Source organism: Motacilla alba, chromosome 2 (genome assembly GCF_015832195.1).
Source record: "Motacilla alba alba isolate MOTALB_02 chromosome 2, Motacilla_alba_V1.0_pri, whole genome shotgun sequence".
In the NCBI taxonomy this organism is placed as follows: domain Eukaryota; kingdom Metazoa; phylum Chordata; class Aves; order Passeriformes; family Motacillidae; genus Motacilla; species Motacilla alba.
The window spans coordinates 44,150,161-44,168,888 of NC_052017.1; the positions used below are offsets into that span (position 1 = coordinate 44,150,161).

The 18,728-nt window shown below is 40.2% G+C and overlaps 1 protein-coding gene across 8 annotated transcripts in view; it reads left to right on the forward strand.

Annotated features, from left to right (window-relative positions):
- LOC119698119 (myosin VIIA and Rab interacting protein) overlaps positions 1 to 18,728 on the forward strand; it is a 206,314-nt gene that overhangs the window by 153,149 nt on the left and 34,437 nt on the right. For 4 of the 8 annotated variants that reach the window (XM_038129701.1, XM_038129699.1, XM_038129693.1 and 1 more), the window contains exons 5-10: positions 1,226 to 1,309; positions 1,927 to 2,024; positions 2,318 to 2,398; positions 3,946 to 4,095; positions 16,387 to 16,564; positions 17,451 to 17,546. In XM_038129701.1, the coding sequence (XP_037985629.1) occupies positions 1,226 to 1,309; positions 1,927 to 2,024; positions 2,318 to 2,398; positions 3,946 to 4,095; positions 16,387 to 16,564; positions 17,451 to 17,546 (687 nt within the window). The remainder of the gene's footprint in view (positions 1 to 1,225; positions 1,310 to 1,926; positions 2,025 to 2,317; positions 2,399 to 3,945; positions 4,096 to 16,386; positions 16,565 to 17,450; positions 17,547 to 18,728) is intronic. The other 4 variants (XM_038129698.1, XM_038129700.1, XM_038129694.1 and 1 more) reach the window with 3 other exon arrangements.

The following is an 18,728-nucleotide window of genomic DNA, read 5'->3' on the forward strand; positions in this document are numbered from 1 at the left end:
TGCTTAAGGATCTGAAACTGGCCACGTTTTATTTTTGTATCAATGTTTGTAAATAGGTAAAAGATACTGATAAAGTATTGGCATCAACCTTTTAAGTGAAGACACAACTCACCCCTAACTATGCTCTTCTAATGCCCCACCCCGTAAGAGGAGTGGTTGGAGTCAGAAAATGGGTTTGAAGAAGTGGAGCTTGGTGTCATATTGGTAACTTCAGCAAGTTACTTAGAACACAACTAGCTGAATGTTTGACATTTCACTGGATTTATTGGATGAGATAATTTATTCTTGAATTCTTTCAAAATTTGTAAAGAGACTGTAATTTTTCTGTAGTCCTTCCTTTGTCTTTAACTGAAAATATATAGAATGGTAAGTAGACTCTCTAATCCTGAGTGGAAATTTTAGGTGTTTATTATGAAAATGGACATAAAAGCTTCTAGGGACAAGCAACCTATTTACAAAATTGTGATTTATTAGTGTTTTTCCTTTTTGGGTGTAAAATTCATATTTCATGAGAAGATTGCTTACCAACTGAGGACAAATACATGTGAGGACAAGCAAATCTTATTTCAGTTAGAGCAGAAGTGGGACAATGGAAGTAAAAAATGTGGCTAGGGATGCTTCCCAACTTTTATATAATGTGTTGCCTTTTTTTAACCATAGTCTCAGTGATTGGGTGCTTGAGTGGAAGTGTGAACGATGCAATGATGAGTTGCAGTGGCATGTGCACTCTCAGTGAGACCTTTTTAAGGAAGGCCTTTAAGTCTAAATGTCATTGCTAACTTTCTTCTGCTATCCCTGTGACTGTTAGGTAAACCTTTTGTTCCCTTTGAAGATAAATACTAGTATAGGTGTCTGGGTTTTGCTTTATTTATACAGCATTGCCCTTTAAAATGTAGAATCTATTTCTACACCAAATGTCATAGTAAAGCCAAGTTCCCTGTACTTAACTTCTGCTGTGTAAGTTTTATACCTAGTAGCTTCTTTTTCTCTTTTTTACTGTAGCAATAGTTTTTTCTATTCAAAATGAATGGGAAGTCTTTGATGTAAAAGCAGTCATGTTTTGTACAAAAGCTGCTGCAGTCATGATTTATCCAACAGCAAAAACTAGGAGGAATTTTCCAGTTATGCCTCATTGTGTGCTGTGCCACCATATCTTGAGTGAATAATCTAATGGTTGTTAATGGATACTTCTTATTGTAACACATGATTCTGTCCTCCTTTTCAGCAGAAGGAAGTTTGTATGAAGGAAGCTTTGAGAATGAAGGAAGCATTTGTGGCAGTGACTCTACCTTCTACCAACAGACAGAAGGTATGCTGCTAAAATCTCATTTGATTGAAAAGTAGTCCTTACACTTTGAATTACTGGACAAGTAGCTTAGAGTGCTGGGAAGTCTTGTCCACAGATCCAACAATATTTTGGCTGAACCATTCAGGAAGACACTGAAAGTCTTTTGTGTACCATGCTGGGATATCTTGCTTCAGCATTACACTTACTACATGCCTATTCTAGTGTGATTTTCTTAATGTTCAGGTTTTGTTACTTCCGTCCCATTTCCTTTCCTGTGCTCATATTTTTTTTTTTTCATTCTCTTTCTCAGATTTTGTTGTTCCTGCTTATAGGAACTGCACAAATTTTCTTTCAATTATTTCCTCCAAACTATTTGTCTACAATCTAAAATAAGCAACGTAAAAATACTATGTTTTATTGTATTTAAGACATACATTTAAGCAGAAACGTAGAGATTGCAACAAATTTCTCTGTCTTTTTTATTTTACTGTGCATATTTGTGGATTGAGGAAATAACTTTTTCATGAACAATTTAAGATTTGAATATGTGTCCAGAATATGAGTCTGAATTTTGGAGCTCATTATGCAAAATGTACATATATAAAGAACATGGTGGTTTTATCTTATTCTTCATCTAGGACACAGCATGATGGATACCCTTGCTGTGGCCTTACGTGTTGCAGAGGAAGCAGTGGAAGAAGCTATTTCTAAGGCAGAGACCTACAGTGACAGCCTGGTAACACTTTCAAAAAAAAGTATTAATTTAAATAGGATGATAATGTTTCTTTTAATTTGGGTAGTGGTATAAACGAAAGCATGATGAAGTAGTGACTATCTTATGATATACCTAAGGACTTGGGCATGGGTTTTATGAACTGGTATTGAAAATGCACATTGCATTCCAGAAGGTGACATGCACTTTTAAGTGCTTGTCATAGGGCATATTGTCCATTTCCCAATCTATACATTTTCTGTGGGAAGGCTGTTTTTATGTGATTTTAGCAAATACAGATATCCATTTTCATGCAGGACAAGCAGAATGAAGCTTGTTACTTGCAGGAGCACAAGGAGGACCTCATAGAAGAGCTGGCCACAACCATTGTGCAGAAGGTATGGCATGCTTTTTCCCCTTATGTTTAATAGCAAAAACACAATGTTTTAGAGCTCAAACACTGCTAACAACAAAAAGAATGACACCAAAGTGGAAAGTAAATGAACTATAACAGTATAGGCTTCATCAGCTATGTCTGCCAGAGATCAGTTTATAAGTAAGATCAGTCCAATGCCTAACCTGATGTCCTGCATGTTCAGAGCTGAGAGGTACCACTCCCTGAGGTTTGTGATGTCTTTCTTGGAAGGGAAGGTTCTTGCTTGATGGAACTTTATATCTGTATTTCACTTCCCCACAGGCACAAAGTTTTCTAATGGCTCTCCACCATATACATCATCTCCCAAAAGATAAAATTTGCCAGGGTAAAAAAGTATGACTTCTGACCATACCCTCTAACTGAACCTTGTATCAGCAACATGTTCAAAGAAAACAACATCAGTCATTAACACAGAATGCTCTTAATGATGCTGTGAGAGAGACACTCAAAAATCACAGAACTTGGAGTGTCTGAATTTTGTTTCTCTTTAAGTAAAGCTCGTTCTTCTCCTTGCAAAGCTCATGGTTGGCAGAATGAAAGTGGAGGGCTAGTGGGGAAAAAAATACCCCTTGAGTTTGTCTGGACAGTTTGGAGTAAGGCAGGATGAGCATGAATAGAGCACTGTAAAGGTCCTGTGATCAGTGAAGTAACCACTTTGCTAAGTTAGTCTCCTTCCATATGAAGTAAGCTAGGTGCCACATCTTTGTATAGGCTGTGACATTTAACAGTGTATGGATCACACACCAGAAAAGGAACATGTTGTTTATAATGCTGTCAAGAAAAGCCAGAAGAGCCGCAGCTCACTGGAAAATAATCTGCCTTCTTTTTTAAGGGTGACATTAGACTATCAAGCAAGTCTGTTTATCGGGTGTTTCATAGTCCAGAGCCTCTCTCAGCCAAGCTTGAATTGATACTGTTTTTGTCAAGAGCTGCCTAACAAGATCTTTTATGCCATAGAATAATGTTCTGTAGATATCTTATATTTCAGTTGTGGAAACTAAGTGTAGCAGGATATAATCGGTTAGTGTAGGGAGACATGAGCTCTCTCTGTCTTAAGATGGTGTAGATTTTCAAAAATAAAAATAGTGTCTAGAGACCTTAGACCTCTTCGTTCTCACTAGAATGTGTCTGCATGTCATGGGAGTCTTTGAAATTCCCCTCATATCTAGTATTTTATGTTCCTTGGCAAAAAGTCTTGTCTGAGAAAATACTTGACACTTAGATGCTGCTAAAGTGTTACTGTAGCAACAGGTTTCTATGTTTATGTAATTCACCTCTGGTATTCCTACAGGCGCTGTTATATATTGCATCGCTGCTTATGTGCTTGCAAGCGGTAGGACTTCAGAGGAGAAGTAATTGCATGAGCTGGAGCTAGAGCAGAGGGAAAGTCAAATGCTTTTCCTGGGGAGCTTGCCTTAAGATGGGGTTTCTTCCCCTTATGGCTCAGACAGTATTTCCCCAGCAGCATTTTTCTGTCCCCTCCCACCCCATTTCTCCCCTACCCTGCAGATTATAAAGAAGCAGAAAAGCAAACCCGAGCAGGCCGAGGCCGACTTGGAATGGCCGCCATCGCGAAGCAGCGGCTTGGCGTCCGGCGCCGTCTCAGACCAGAGCATGCTTACGTTCCCAGGGAGCCGCAGGGGCTCCTACACCTTGTGGGTGAGTGGCACTCCACAGCTACTCATGCTTTCTGGTGCACAAAGCCAGAAGATTGCAGTCACAGATAAATATACTTGCTGCCTGGAATGGTACGTAGTGACTTGCAGAGAACAAGCATTAATTCTGTGTCTGGACAAACTGTCACTCAGTTGCATGCTTTCCTAACATCCCATGGGCCTTGGAGGTACATCACAGACATTGTGTTGTTTTGGTGACTGTGCTGGGGAGGACTAAGTGTGTGATATGAGCAGTCTCACTGCTTGATTTTAATGCTAACCGGACTCGATCCCTCAGTGTTTATTCCTCAAAACAGTTTTTCTGCTCACTTAACTTTCATGTAAGTCTTCTCTGACTGTTATGTTTTCTTTTGTATAAGGTTAGGTTTCTGTAATGTTTCTTTTTCTCCTTAGCCATCTTACAGAAAACAGCTACCACCAGGAACAAAAAAGGAAACTCAGCTGCAGAGCACCATTTATGTCTTACACTAAAGAGTGTTTCCTCCTTCCACTTATTTCCCAGCACAATGTCTTTATCTCCTGCTATAAAGCTGAAGAAAATCTGACAAGCTGTGTTAGTAACAGTTTTAAGAGAGCAGCAAGTAAAAAGCAGTGAAAAAAGCTGTAGGCTTGGACGAGCACTTTGACAATCAGAGAGGGAAGACAGTGACAGATGAGTTAGTTCCAGTGCATTTTGACACTGTGGTTTAAGCTGCTGCTCCCAAGTGGCCTGCTGCTGTTCCAGTAACCACCTCTTCCCCACTAAGCAGAACCACCAGAACTGAACGTGGGCTATGTCCTAGTTCCCAGCTAAGTTTGCTCACTTACACTCGCAGTGAGAACAGATTTATGCCAGAATATTGCTGTGGGCCAGAGTTGCTGAGATACAGACTTGCATCCTAGTCTTCTAACTATTTGCAGAATGAAGGGATACTGCCTGTTATATCCCGCTGTTAATAAGTGATCATAAGTTAGGGTGAGCATGATTTAAATGCTTTGCTCTGTTGCTCCTAGGCAAGTTGTTTGTGGAATATAAAAGCCAGGAGAGAGAGAGTTAATTTTGTATCTGACTCAAATGAGTTTTCTTTCTTAAGGACAGGACTCAGAGAAAAACGCTGTTCAAACCCTCAGTCATTATACCAGAAGCCTGTTCTGCGTTTGGAAAGTTAACTTTGAACTCCACATTATGAAATTCTCTTCTGAAGTAACAATTTATTCCTGATTTTTTTTGCCAGAAGGAGGCTCAGTGGTTTGAGTAATAGTAGACTTTGAGAAAAACACTGGAGAAGTAGAAATGTCACACTAAGGTGCAAACAACTTCAAAAATTCTGTAGCCATCAGTCAGTACAAGAGATCCAGATGTGTACGGTATTTTATAAGGACACACTACCTCTTCGTACAGGGTCTTCTGCCACATTTTTCACCATTTGTTCCAACTGTCTTTCCAGAGTGTTTTAAGGAACATGAATGAATTTGGCCATCTGCTGTGACTTGTTTCATCTCTCCCATAAATTTAGTTTCTGCCTTTTGCTCTGCTAGGGTTGTGTTATCTTCTTCTTTTCTCCTTTGAATTGTGTGTATGTTTATTTTTGCTTTGCTCTGAGTAGAGGAGATTTTTATTAGTATGACCAGACGCCCTTGTAAAGGAAGTATAGCTCCTGTCATTCCCATAGCTAAGATAGTTGCACTTCTGTTAGGCTGTTGGATAACACAATTAAAGTCCCTGGAAAGTCTACTGAAAGGCAATTTGTGCAGAGTGAATGTAGAGCACTTGCAGCCTGCTCAAGTTGATTCTCATCAACAGTGCTGAAACAACTCAAATTCCCTTTCTGAGCTTGCTTTCCATTCCACTTTTTTTCATTCAATGACAAATGGGAAGCATGCATCTGTCAGCAGATTTGCAGGACTAAACCACATCACTTTCTCTTCTGTATATTGTGTGACACAGTTATCATTTTGCCAAAAGAATTGCAATTTTTTTTTCTTTCCATAACAAAACTTAGCTTCTAGAGAAGCTGGCAGAGAGGCCCTATGCCCATTCCAGGCAAAGCTCCTTACTGCCTCTCAGGAACTCTTGAGTCCAAGTCTATAACAGCAAATCTTCTTGGATTCCACTACAATACGTAAAGTTTTCTTAGTGATGACATTAAGTTGACAAAAAAAAAACCCAAACTCTTGATTTCTGTATATACATCCTAATATTGATCTGTGTGTGATGACTTAGTTTAGGCAGAGATCTGCCTGTAATGATAAAAACCTTTTCATATTAGTACACACCACAGCTAACAAGGGGTCTGCTGCAAGAGATTTTTTAGCACAGGTGTTCCTAGTGTAACCAAGGTTTATGTGGACAGACACAGTGGCCACAACAATCCAAAGGGAAGGAATAAGAAAAACAAGTTTTCATTTTTTTTCTATCAAAGCTATCCAAGGAGACAATTAGTTTGACAGAGTTAGGTACATGAACCTGTTTCCCAATAAAGGTTATTTAACTAGAACTTCCCCTGTTCAAGTACTTCTTTGGTATACAGGCTAACAAATTAGCAAAGGCAGGATAGATTAAATCAAAGGAAAGAAGAAATATGGTTAACAGAAAGATAGGCATGCCAGGGAAAGGGAGGTAAGGATAGCAAATCTTAAAGCAGTCAGAATTTCATAATTTAAGACTGAAAATTTATCTTGGAGGAATTTTTTTGTCTTCTGTGCAGAAGATAATACATGTGCTTTTGCTAGTGCAATGAAAATAATAATATTAAACACATGACAATCGCATGCTGTAACACTGGCCTTTAGAAACCCATGTTTATTGTTGCATTGCTTTTTATTACCAAAGTTACTTCTTACAGTGTCAGAGGGTGCTGTAATAAATACAGGTGGTTTCACCTGCCAGGAAATTTTTCTTTTTATCACAGCTATTTGTGTATAGGTCATCCATATCAGCCAGAAACTTCTGGTGGTCTCTGGAAGTCCTGCATTACCTCCCTGCTCATCCAAAACCGCTTGCTTTGAAAAAGTGATTAAACTAGTTAAGGTTCCTCACTTTCCCCTTCCAAACTATAGTACTGATTGTTTAACTGCAGTAGTATGGTGTGCTAGTAGCTATAGACATTCTCTTCTTCTTTTTTTTCCCTCTTAGATTTCTTTGAGAAACTTCGCCCATGTTAAAATAGTGAAATAGGGCTGAATATTTTATTTCCTCATCTCATAAAAAGAGATGGATGGCACCATCTGTTTCTCATTACCAATAAGCAAAGGCTGTGCAGTGTTGGGATAGGAGGAGTGCAGAGCAATGGGTGCATGCTTCTCTGTTCTCTCAGTCCAGTTTGCCTGCCGTACATCACTGCCAGCCAGAGAGCAAACGACCAGTTGGCAAATTGTATCCCATTTAAACATTGATGGAGTGAAGGCACCCTGGTGTGTTTTAAGTGCTGTATTAGTGGTCTTTATTTTACAGCATAAAGATTGCATATATAAACAGAAGCTCATCCATAATTTATAGTATATAAAACAGCTAGGGATATAGGGAAAAGGAGGATTTCATTAAATACACATTATGATGCACCTCAGGGGAAGCAGAAGTATACTGGTTAAGCTAATTTTAAGGTCCACAGTGTACTGCAAGTTGTTTATATTTTCATCCTTTTTTTTTCCTCCATTTGATTTATTTAAAAAAAGGAAGGTTCCACAAGTTTGAGGTTTAACACTGCTTTGGAAATCCCTGGAGGTTTTGCAGATGCTCTGTACCTTTTAAGATTTGTCTCAAACAAAAGTGCTTGAAGGAAACCTTTTTGAGGAGGAATTCTGTTTAGCAGTCATGCAGCATAGTGGGAGAGCAACTTCAGATGAGTGAGGCATAGCACTGTAGGTACCAGCTGACATCAGTTCCTACCTGTCAATGACTGCATCAGAAACATCATATTTATGTCTAATAAATAAATGTGTCATGTCAGAGGGAAGATGGAGCATTTAACTTTTATACAGGAGCTGGCATCAGAAGGTTGCATGGCACATATTGCTGGGACCTACTTCCAGTGAGGCAGGTGTGCATTTATCCAGAAGCCCATCAGCTGGATCCCAATGGGTTATTTGCTGTATTGTTTCATTTGAAAGAAGCCAACTGCAGCACCATCTTCTTTGCACAGAATGGGAAAGAACAGTGAATTTTGAGATGGAAAAGCATTTGGTGTTCTAAAAACAATGTGTCTTTTTCATTAATATATATTACTTGAAGATCCAGCTTTCTCTAAATACTTTCCAGGTTACAAATAATACTGGCATCTGCTGACTCCACAGGTGGCACTGTAACATTGTAATCTCACTGCAAAAACAGTCTGGATTTCAGATTAAGAAGGCTCTGTCCATGGTAATATGGTTGGTTTTCCTCTTTCCAATGCTGCAGAAGGATAGGATACAACTAGTCTGTGATTCTGACTCAGCAACTAGTGCCAGATTTTAAGGCTCAGGTTGCTAAATAATCAGTGCAAAGCTGAACACTATAGGATTGTGCTTTTAAAGTTGTCTGTGTAGCTTGAGTTCTTCTCAATTAGTTCTTCTCAATTCTTCTCAACTCTCTTGAGTTCTTCTCTTCTTCTTGAATTCTTCTTGAGATGTATCTCTAGCATAAGATTACTGATTTTTGGTTTCACAGTACTATCCATGCACTTGACAAACTTCCAAGACAGTTTTGGATGCTTGGTACATGATTGAGCCCATGCAGACTACATTCAGCTGCATTGTGCTTAGTGTCAGCCAACCAAGATAGGTTTTAAGGCAGGAATGGGACTAGGAGGAAGGAGAAGGGTGGTAATTGTATAATGTAATTTTCCAAATAATTAAGCTCATATGTTGTTCTTGCAGCTTCATTTTGTTTTAAAGATGCTATCGTAATGCATTTCTGGGTTTCGCAGAATTTTCAGGTCTAACTTAAAACCTGTGATGCTCAGAGTAGGGCGGCCTGACAAACCTTACTTTGTTTTTAGATTAAATCAGGGTGTATATTGCCAGAGGAAGAAGTAAATAAACACAGAACACTTAAGGCTTCCTCTGGTGTTTGAGTAGGACATACAGTGATTCTCTCTGATGGGTGAGTGCTGTGCTGAGCGCAGCTTTGTAGATGAGGGTCAGAACAGGACATGAAAGGTTGCGCAGGGAACTGAGACACCTAGAGATGGATAAAAAAAGAAGAATGTGTTTAGTGAAGAGTATTCACTTGAAAAAGAGGTGTGTTTACGTGTAGGGCTGCAGTTAGACCTGAAACATGGGTGCCAACTCACCTCCTCCCCCTACCCTCTTAAATACAAACACTCTTCCAGAGAGGTGTGCTAGTAGCAAAGCAAAATCCTCCTCTCCTACACCAGAAGCAGAGATCTGGCTTTTGCTATTCCTGTTTCTCTTCTGCAAGTAAAATGGTAATACTGTCACTGCAGGATACTAACTGAGATTTCAGTGTCTTCAAACTGGGAAGTGTCTTCCCTCTTTGTTCTTAGTTTCATTTGTTTAGGTTTTTTCAGGACATGTCATACAACATTCAAAGTGTGGGAGGAGGGAAAAAGAATGGGCTCTGGGTGAACATGTGAGAAGCAATAATGGCTAAATGCATAAGGGTAGCTTGTAAAGGCATTGCATGGATTAGAGTTGCATTGGTATTATCTAACCTCTGTTCCACATACTTAAATAGACTTGCTCACATAAAGTCATTACAATAATCAAACTATGTTATTCTGTGCTCCTAGCACTTCCCTTAATTGTTAACCTCAGAAGTACAATAAAGGGCTGTTTATACTCATATTCTGGGATCAATATGAACTGTCCACTATTACTAGTTTACAAATTCCTTGCAAACAAAGCAGTAGCACTTTCACATGTGGGGCTAGCTTTTTTTTCCTTTTTTTTTTTACACTATAGGTGATGGTGCAGAGCTACTGGCATGTCCACCAGCAATGGGTTTGTTGAGGAATAATCTCTTGTCTCTCTCCCTTAGAATACTCCTCTCCATCTGGTTAACCAAGGTCAGCTAATCCAAACTGAACCAAAATAAATGTGTACCTAAATGTGGCTCTACATATTACTACACAGCTGTGCATTCATCCTGCTGACAGACCCATTCCTGATTAGCTAATCAGTATTTTTGTAGTCTTTTTAAAGGAGCGGTGCTTTTAAGGGAATCAGATGTCTAAGAGGCCAGTAGAAGGATAGAAACAATCAGTTGCAGCCAGGATATGTCAGTCACTAGTGAACAAAAAGCCAGCTTGGGTCTACCCTTGAAGGACATATGTTCTAAGCCTTTTGCAGGAGAGGGAGCAGTCATCTTTGCTTTCTCCCAGCCTGCTGTTCAAGGGTTTGCCCGATGGCTGGGATATCCACAAGGGGTGGTTAGGAGGGAATTTTCTTTCAATTGAGTGTGAAAATCTGCCTGTTCTTGCCCTTTTTTAGAAGGTTGTTAACAGATCCTTTTCCACATACAAGATTAACTAAGGAACAGATGCTCGAAACCCTTGGTATTTCACTCCCACTGCTAGATGTCTGGACTGCATACATTTGAGCAGAGCAAAAATCACTTCCAGGATAAATAGGCTGTGGCAGAGCGGCATCATTTGCAAGCTCATACTGTCTCCTTCCTGGTGTGGGAGTTTTCTTACCAAAGGATGCATAAACTGTTAATGCTTAGGAATTGATACTGTATTTGCTACCAGACCTACTGGTTCTGTCTGTGCATTGATTATATTCACAGAGCACAGCTGAGAAGGGGATTTGCTGCACCACTGGCAGGCATAGCTGCAGAATCTGCAAGGGAGAAGAGGGGATGAATAAGGTTGCATTTAAGTCATCTAAGTTCATGTGTCAGTTCTTGGTTGATTCCCAGAATAAACAAGGTAGTCCTCAAAGCCCAGGTCAGAGCTTGCCCAGCACAGAATTCTGCTGCCTAAATCCAGAGGTTCCTGCCCTCAGCATGGGTGTTGAGATCCCTGTGCCTGCATGGGCTCCTGCTGTGGTGACCCTGCAGCTGCCCCATGACACCTGGGGTTCCCAATCCCTCCTGGACATGAGAGAATCCTTGATCTATTCCAAATGATTGCAGAATAAATTACTGTTTCACTAGTTATACCAGACTGAAGCATAATGTAAGGGTGGAAGCAGGATGAAATAGGAGGGAAGTGGGGGCAAAACATGCATGATCCAATTGTAAAGTCCCATCAGATACTTTTGGGACCTATTTTGAGTTACCATTTTGGATTTTCTTTAGGAGAAAGAGGAATTATTTTTAATCTTTTGGAGAAAACCCAGACTTTTTCATCTTTTATTGCAAAATCTTCATGTTGTCTCTCTAAACAACATGCATAGCTATAAGGCAGTTTGTTCAAGGTAAAGAATCTATAGATTATCAACATTAGACTCAATAGTCTTTATAATGGTTTACAAAGTTGTTCTTGCTTTTGATTACTTGTTTGCCTTCTATTTATTCAGTGTTCAGAAGAGTGAGCTCGTAAATTGTTACTGATAGAAAATGGAATATTTATTTTTTTTAAGTAATGGAAGATGGGATTACTTTTTATTCACTGCTTCCTTCTCTAATCTTCAGAAACCACTTTGTCTTTTTTTAATTTTCTTTAATGAAGGCCATCAACGAATAAAATTATTCCTTTTAGTTCTAGTGTAGTGAAAAATGAAGGCTGAGTTCTCTCCATCCAGACATTATAAACTGGCAACTGAAATCCATGAAGAGGGATTTTAAAAAATAAGGATAGCATTGTGTCTGTAATTGAAAGAAACATGTCACAGGAGGTGCCACTAGGCAGGATTTGGCGGGGAACTCATCTAACTCAAGTGTCTAGAAATGTCTGTCAATACCCCAGCTGTATTTTATGAGCTGTGCTGCACTGTCCAGCATCCAGCACCTGCCTCTGGGGGGGTGTGTGCAGAGCACAGCAAATGATCTGCGGGGCTGCAGTGCCATCTGCTGATGCCCCAATTTGCTGCAGAATCCAGCAGTGTCTGACTGCAAACTTACAGGGCAGCCTTGTCATTTTTAACACATAAATACACCTAAAATAGCACTTGGTGGATGGGTTGGGGTTTTTGTTTGCTGAGGAAGCAGATCTTCTGGCTAGGAAATACACCAAGTATCTTTAGCTCCTTTCTTGACATCTCATGTCTTTATAAACCAAAACCAAAGTTCCTACATTCCTGCCTTATTTTGAAAATTGTATCTAGACTCCTTTAATTTTTTTAGGACGCTTTTGGTTCTTCTGCCCTGAAATCTTGATGCAGTCCAAGCATGTAGGCAGTTGATAAAGCTTGAGAGACATGGTTCCTTCATTTGGTCAGTAAAAATCCCTTGTTCCAAAGCAAACCGATCCAAGAGCCTATCAGAGTAGCCAGCCTTACTTCCAGTACCTCCCTGCATCCATTCACAGGGAAACCACATGGAGCATCAGCCCCCAAGCAGGCTTCTCAAGCCTGTTCCCTTGTTTACAGTGTTTTGCTTCCCATACAAATGTCCCCAAGGGAAAGACGTCCTCAATGGCTCTACAGTTGAGCTGTTACCTCTGTGAAGAAGAGAGGCACTGATGCAGCACAGTTATGTGTGCTTCTGCTGCCTGCACAGGTCAGTGCAGCAGTGAAGTCAGCCCACAGAGAAGGAGGACGTAGCCCATGCTGCAGCTGTAGGGCGAGTTAGTGGTGCTGGCTGAGTTAAATTGATGCAAGTGTGCCAGCCAGGATGAGGGCTTTTGCTGTGTTGCCTCACACTAAATAACTAACTTTCTATTTTGCTCTTTATTTGCAAAAACAACAAAAGAAGGTCTTGAGGTCGTTTGCATTTCAGATAAGAGTCATGAGTCCGGGCTGCTAATTGATTGGAGATAAACTTGTACACAAACATTTGCTTTTGTGCTCTGAAAAATGCAGTCAATTTAGACTGGTTTGTTCTCATGCCAGGATGTGCTTCTGTCCGGTTCCTACACCAGGCTTGGCTATTGACACTCCTTTTTTTTGTTACTATCAGTGCTACCAGTGATTTGAACTGCTCTGGGATGAATGTTTATGCTTTCTTTCCACTCCTGCTTGTCTGCGTAAAAACAATTCTACTATCTCTCCCTCTAGCCCTACCTAAAACCAAATTTCAGAACAAGAAATAACCTAATCCTCTACTTATATATATTCTTCTGAATTGGAGCTTATTAGAACATTGGTACTTCTTGATCATTTCAGTCTCTCCAAGTACAAGAACTACAGAGACCTGCAACTGTAGTAGTGAAGAGTGCAAGTTCAACATTGTCTCCCTTTTTAAGGGTCTAAATGTAGGGGTGCAGCCAAGCTATTTTATCATGCCATTTCTTTTCTCTCCTTGAGCCTTCTGTGACATTGAACCATCCTCAGTGAGAAGAGGTAGTACATCCAGCAGAGCAGTCCAAGACAGATTTTATAAAAAATTCACACAAAGTGTAGAAAAATAATGAGGATGGCCTCAAGCCAAGCTTTGGAGGCACCACAAGCTTTACCCCTCGCTGTATTTCAACTGGATTTCCTGGGAAATTTTCTTAGCAGTAGTTCCTGCCTAATACCAATTTCCTGCTCCACAGAGACCTTGCAAACTGTGGAGAGCAGCCTCCCTCTGATCTGACCCAAAAGTTTTAGCACACAACTTTAAAAAAATCAGCTTTTTGCTAGATAAGCTTGTTTGGTTGAGCTTATTTCAGATCCTAGGCTACTACACTACATGGGACTGTGTCCACTTTTCTGTGCTTCCTTGTTTTTCAGTTCCTTTCATCCTTCAGGCTGTTCATCTTCTCCTTTTTAAATTCTTCAGGCTGTTGTGTCTCTGAAAGCTTATCTGCCCTATAGTGTGGATGCACCTGAGCTGGCTTTAAATTGCTCAGGCACTGCTGGCCACAGCTTTGCTGCCAAAGCATCAGCCTTAGGGCAGGAGTGCCCAGCTACTTCAGGAGGTTTTGCAGCCCCTTCCAAGTTCTGCCTTGTCAGGGTTAAGCTGCTGGCAGGTCTTAGGTGAGCTGAGAGCAAAGAGAAGATGCTGCCATCACTGTGATGGCATGACTTTATTGTGGTGTTTATGAAGAAGTGAGAAGGCACACAAGAAGCTGCCATTTAAATAAAACAGGAAAGCTGTCAAACATAAAGATGGCTCTCGTTATCAGAGTCTCAGTTATCCTTTTACAGACTAAAGTTCTTCCTGATATTCTTCTTAAAGATCCACTTCTTTGAGTAATAAGGGAAAATAGGTACTACTGATTGACCTGTAGGCTATTCCTTCTTCTGGGTCTTCAGCATCTCTTATCTCTCGTGTTTGTATATGTACATGGAAGAAGAATGTGCCCTGAGAGAATATTCATGGACAGCCACAACAACTTGCTGCTTCCAGAATATAACAACTTCAACACAAAGATTTCAAAAGATGCAGCAGACACCAGACCTAATTTATTGAAAGCATGGCAAGTTTGGTAGTTCTAACTTTACAATGAAGTGAAGTGAAGTGAACCACAGCACAGTTAAAACTCAGCACAGTTCAGGTGGCAAATTTGTGGCATAATTGTTTATATTGTCCACATATCCTGCCAGGATAAAATCAAAGTTCATGAGCAAATTCCCTATGGTGAAACAATTTATGTACCTGTATGCATTGCATTAAATTATTTTTAATTACTTTTTCATGGTTAAGAAGGATTCAGATGATCTTGATCAGTGAAAGATCTAATTCTAGGTTTGGAACAGACTAAATACACACTTGAATATGGCTGACTTGGAAAAGTGATGCACCTGAAAGATTCCCTATAGTAAAATTACTTCAAACTTCTTGTGAATAGTTTATATCACTAAATTTGAAAGAAAACACTCCAATGCATCATATTAGTATGGACATCATCTTTGATATGGATATCATCTTTGTATGGACAAGATTAACAAAGTTTTAGTTATAGAAAATGTAAAAAATACTAGAGCAATAATTTTGGCTTTCCTTCATCAATTCAGAAGCCAAACTAAACCCTTGTGCTTAATTGAGTTTAGTTTTACTGCTGAGCCAAGGATACAGGAAGATTTGCATGTAATTAAATCTTCCGGCATGGTACATGGGTCCCACAGAGGAGCATTTCAGATGAGAGGAGGTGCAGACAGAAAGTGGTATAAGTGTGGCTTTCAAGCCAGCAGGACTCCCAGCAATGTCCTGGGAACTGAAGGGACTTGAAAATAGCTGAAAGTCAAGTTCTCCTTTATCTCACCTGCACCAGTGCAAAGCAGACCTCTGATACAAGCAAAGACTGGCCCTTTTGAGAGTAACAAATTAGGTTAATTATTTATAATTTGAACATCACTAAAAATGTACAAAGATTTGAGAGTGCCAACTTGGCCTGTGCAAAGCAGCTGAGCCACTTGAAAACCTGGCACATACGGTCTTCTACTGACTCTGCTGGGAAGGCAACTTGACTCGAACTCTGAAAGCCTTGTTTCTACAACTACATACGTGATTTGATATGCAAGTGTGAGTTCTGCTGAAATCAGCAGGACACTGACAGGACTCAAAGCTTTTTAAAATGGGCCAAATTTAAATGTGTCTTCTGTAACTGACTGACTTCTCTGTGCCTAGGTCAAAACTAAAATCTGATGTGTATATGTAGAACCAAAGGCAGATCCCTACCCCCTCAGTAGCAGTCAGGCTGATTAAAAATTACAATAGTATTTTATCTTACTATGCCTTAAAATGTGACCCTCCTAGAATTAAACAGATGTGCAACTGTAGGCTAAGTTGAGTTCATTAGTAAGATGGAATAAAACTGCTCAGCATATTGGGTGTTATGTATGTATGTCCTAGCAAACAGAATTCTGCATTAAAATCAGTTGAGTTGCATATCTATTTCTGGGGAACAGGCTGTTTGTTTGCTTTTTTTTCAATTTTTAACTTCTGCAAATTGTTACACCAGATGGCCTGTTGAGCCAACAATAGATCATCATGTCTCACCACTATGGGATCCCTTTCTGGCTAACTTGAGTCAAAGCAGTTCGATATCAGTCCTCACCAAGCACATTCCCAACAACTTCACCTTAATTATTTCTCTCCATCTGGTCCATGGTAGTATAAACAATTTCCTGCCTCTTTTCATAGCATCAGAAATGCACATAAATAAGCAATCTAATGCTGAATTCTTTTGAATACATTAAATCCCAGTTGTGATGTTAGCAGATCTCACACTTCCACGGGTAACTGAACACTAATTATGGTAAAGAGTTGAACAATTAACTTCATCTGGTTTTAAATTTCACTCTCTGATTTTTAATCCCACAGAGGTCTCAGTCTGCATTCTCCCTGGCTAGTGAAGATATGGCCAGTAAAGGACAAGACCCTGCATCATCTGTGGCCGAGGCTCTTGGGAGGCAGCAAAAGGGACAGTCCAGGAAGCAGAAGGAACGCAAGCGCTCTGCTTTACCCAGCTGGAAGAGTGTAGACAGGCTAAATGAAACAAGTAAATATTTCTAGTACGAATAAGATTCTTTTTTTGGTTCTCACTCACGTGTGGAATAAATACAGCTTTAAGCAAGGACCTTCTCTAGGGCATTTCTGCTGACCTTTGTGCTTTCAGAGGTCACATGTAAAATGTATATTTGATGTTGTTGTGTCACAATTTCATTGGGCTATGTCATTGCTCATCTTAACTTTCTTTTAAAAAAAAGTATTCAAAATTTGGGTCTTTGTGAAGTTGATTTTGGACTGCTACAAAATTTAGACAACTAGTTAGGATACATTTCAGGGCTTCTAAGACGCAAGAGCTCAAGGGCCTTTCTTTGTCATGGGTAACCTGTCCTCCAGTCGAAGGAGTTTGCAGCCCATTGTATCCCTTCCATGACACAGAGTAACTGTTCATGAGGTTATGTGGTGAGCCAGTCATTAAAATAATTTACATTTAGAATTCCTCCTTACAACTTTATTTTCAACCCTGATGAATTCACAAATGCAGTGTTCTGTGCAGCCCTACTCACTGGTGCTTCCAGACTAGTCTGAGGAAGCTGTATGTGTAAGAACTTCACAGACCAGCAGCTTCCCTGGATCTGACCACTGTCATCATGCAATAGGTGTGGATGTAAATGGGGATGATGGATGGTGAGCAGCTTTTCAAGTCAGCTCCATTCCTGCCTGAATCAGCACCCTGGGATAGAATGCAATTCCCTCCTTACTTCTAGATGACATAAAGATAGGTTGTAACTGTAGAAGATATCAATGTGTATAAGGTGTCAGAGGATGAATCCAGGCTCTGCTCAGTGGTGCCAAGCAATAGGACAAGAAGTAACAGGCAGAAACTGATGCACAGAAAGTTCCACCTGGATATGAGAAAGAACTTCTTCACTATGCAGGTGACCAAGCGCTGGAACAGGTTGCCCAGAGATGCTGTGGAGTCCCCCTCGCTGAAGATATTCAAGAACCTGGATGCAATCCTGTGCCATGTGCAGGTTGGTTGGACCAGCTGACCCACTGTGGTCCCTTCCAACCTAACCCTTCTGTGCTTCTGCAGTTGTGGCTCCTGCTCTTGGGGCGGTCCCATTGCCTCCCTTGTTCTGGCTGAGGCATTTGCGAGGCCACAAGAGTGTAGCACCAGGAAATTCCCTCACCATAGTGTTGATTAGTTTTTACCCTTACAGTTGCACAAGGGGAACAGCTGAACTCATTGCAGCAGCATTCCCTGGCTCCAAGTGTTGTGTTGTCATCCCGTGGCAGGATTTGCCTGTTCTTGCTTCTTCTCTTGTAGCAGCTGTAGAACCCATCTGAGCCCTGTAGCCCTGTAGCACACTGGTTCATGAAGTTGTACAAGCAGAAACAACAAGCAGTACAACTTCTTTTGTGGGGTGAGTTCACTGGTGCTGTAGCTCCCACAGCTGCCTCACTAGGCACTGGCAAGCAGAAGCAGTTACAATTTGTGTTTGGGTTTGGTGGCGATCAGGGACTGGGGCTGCCCATGTGTTCACTTTGTTTATCTGTAATCCCAGTTGATAACTGGGGAGGCTGAAATTTAGACAATTTCAATACTTCTCCTCCCCCGTGAAAGAAATTAATATTAAAGTAATACTAAAATCTGACTTAAGCAAGTATGCATTACTCTGTAAATTTCTTAACCCACTGTCAGAAGTGTTTTTCTCCTGGCCATTTTAGTGGAAGGCCTATTTTCAGTAAAGCAGTTAATTTGGTCCTTAAATTTAGGCACCCACTTGAATCCCATTGCATTCAACTGTTGAGCAATTTAGTATTTAGCAATTGCTTAACCACAGCAGAACGACAGATTGACCCAGTTTCTTTGGTTGCTCTACACAGAGGATTTGTTCTGCTTCTTTCATCTAAAAACCACATTTGTGATGACAGTATGGTGCCTGTTGAGCTAATAGTAAATAGCTGACTGTGCTAATATCTGTAAATATGATCTCACCTATACAGTAATAAGCAGCTTTGTGTTATGATACAGAAAACAAGAGAAATCTCAACCAAGAGTTTGGTGTGGTAACATCAATGGGCTTTTTAAGCATGTAGCCAAAAAGTAGTTCACAATTCATTTTGCTTACAGTTCATATTGGTTTAAATAGTGACTCAAGAGCCTTTATCAATAGTCTTACGATGAAACTTCTTAAATCTTTTTTTTTTCC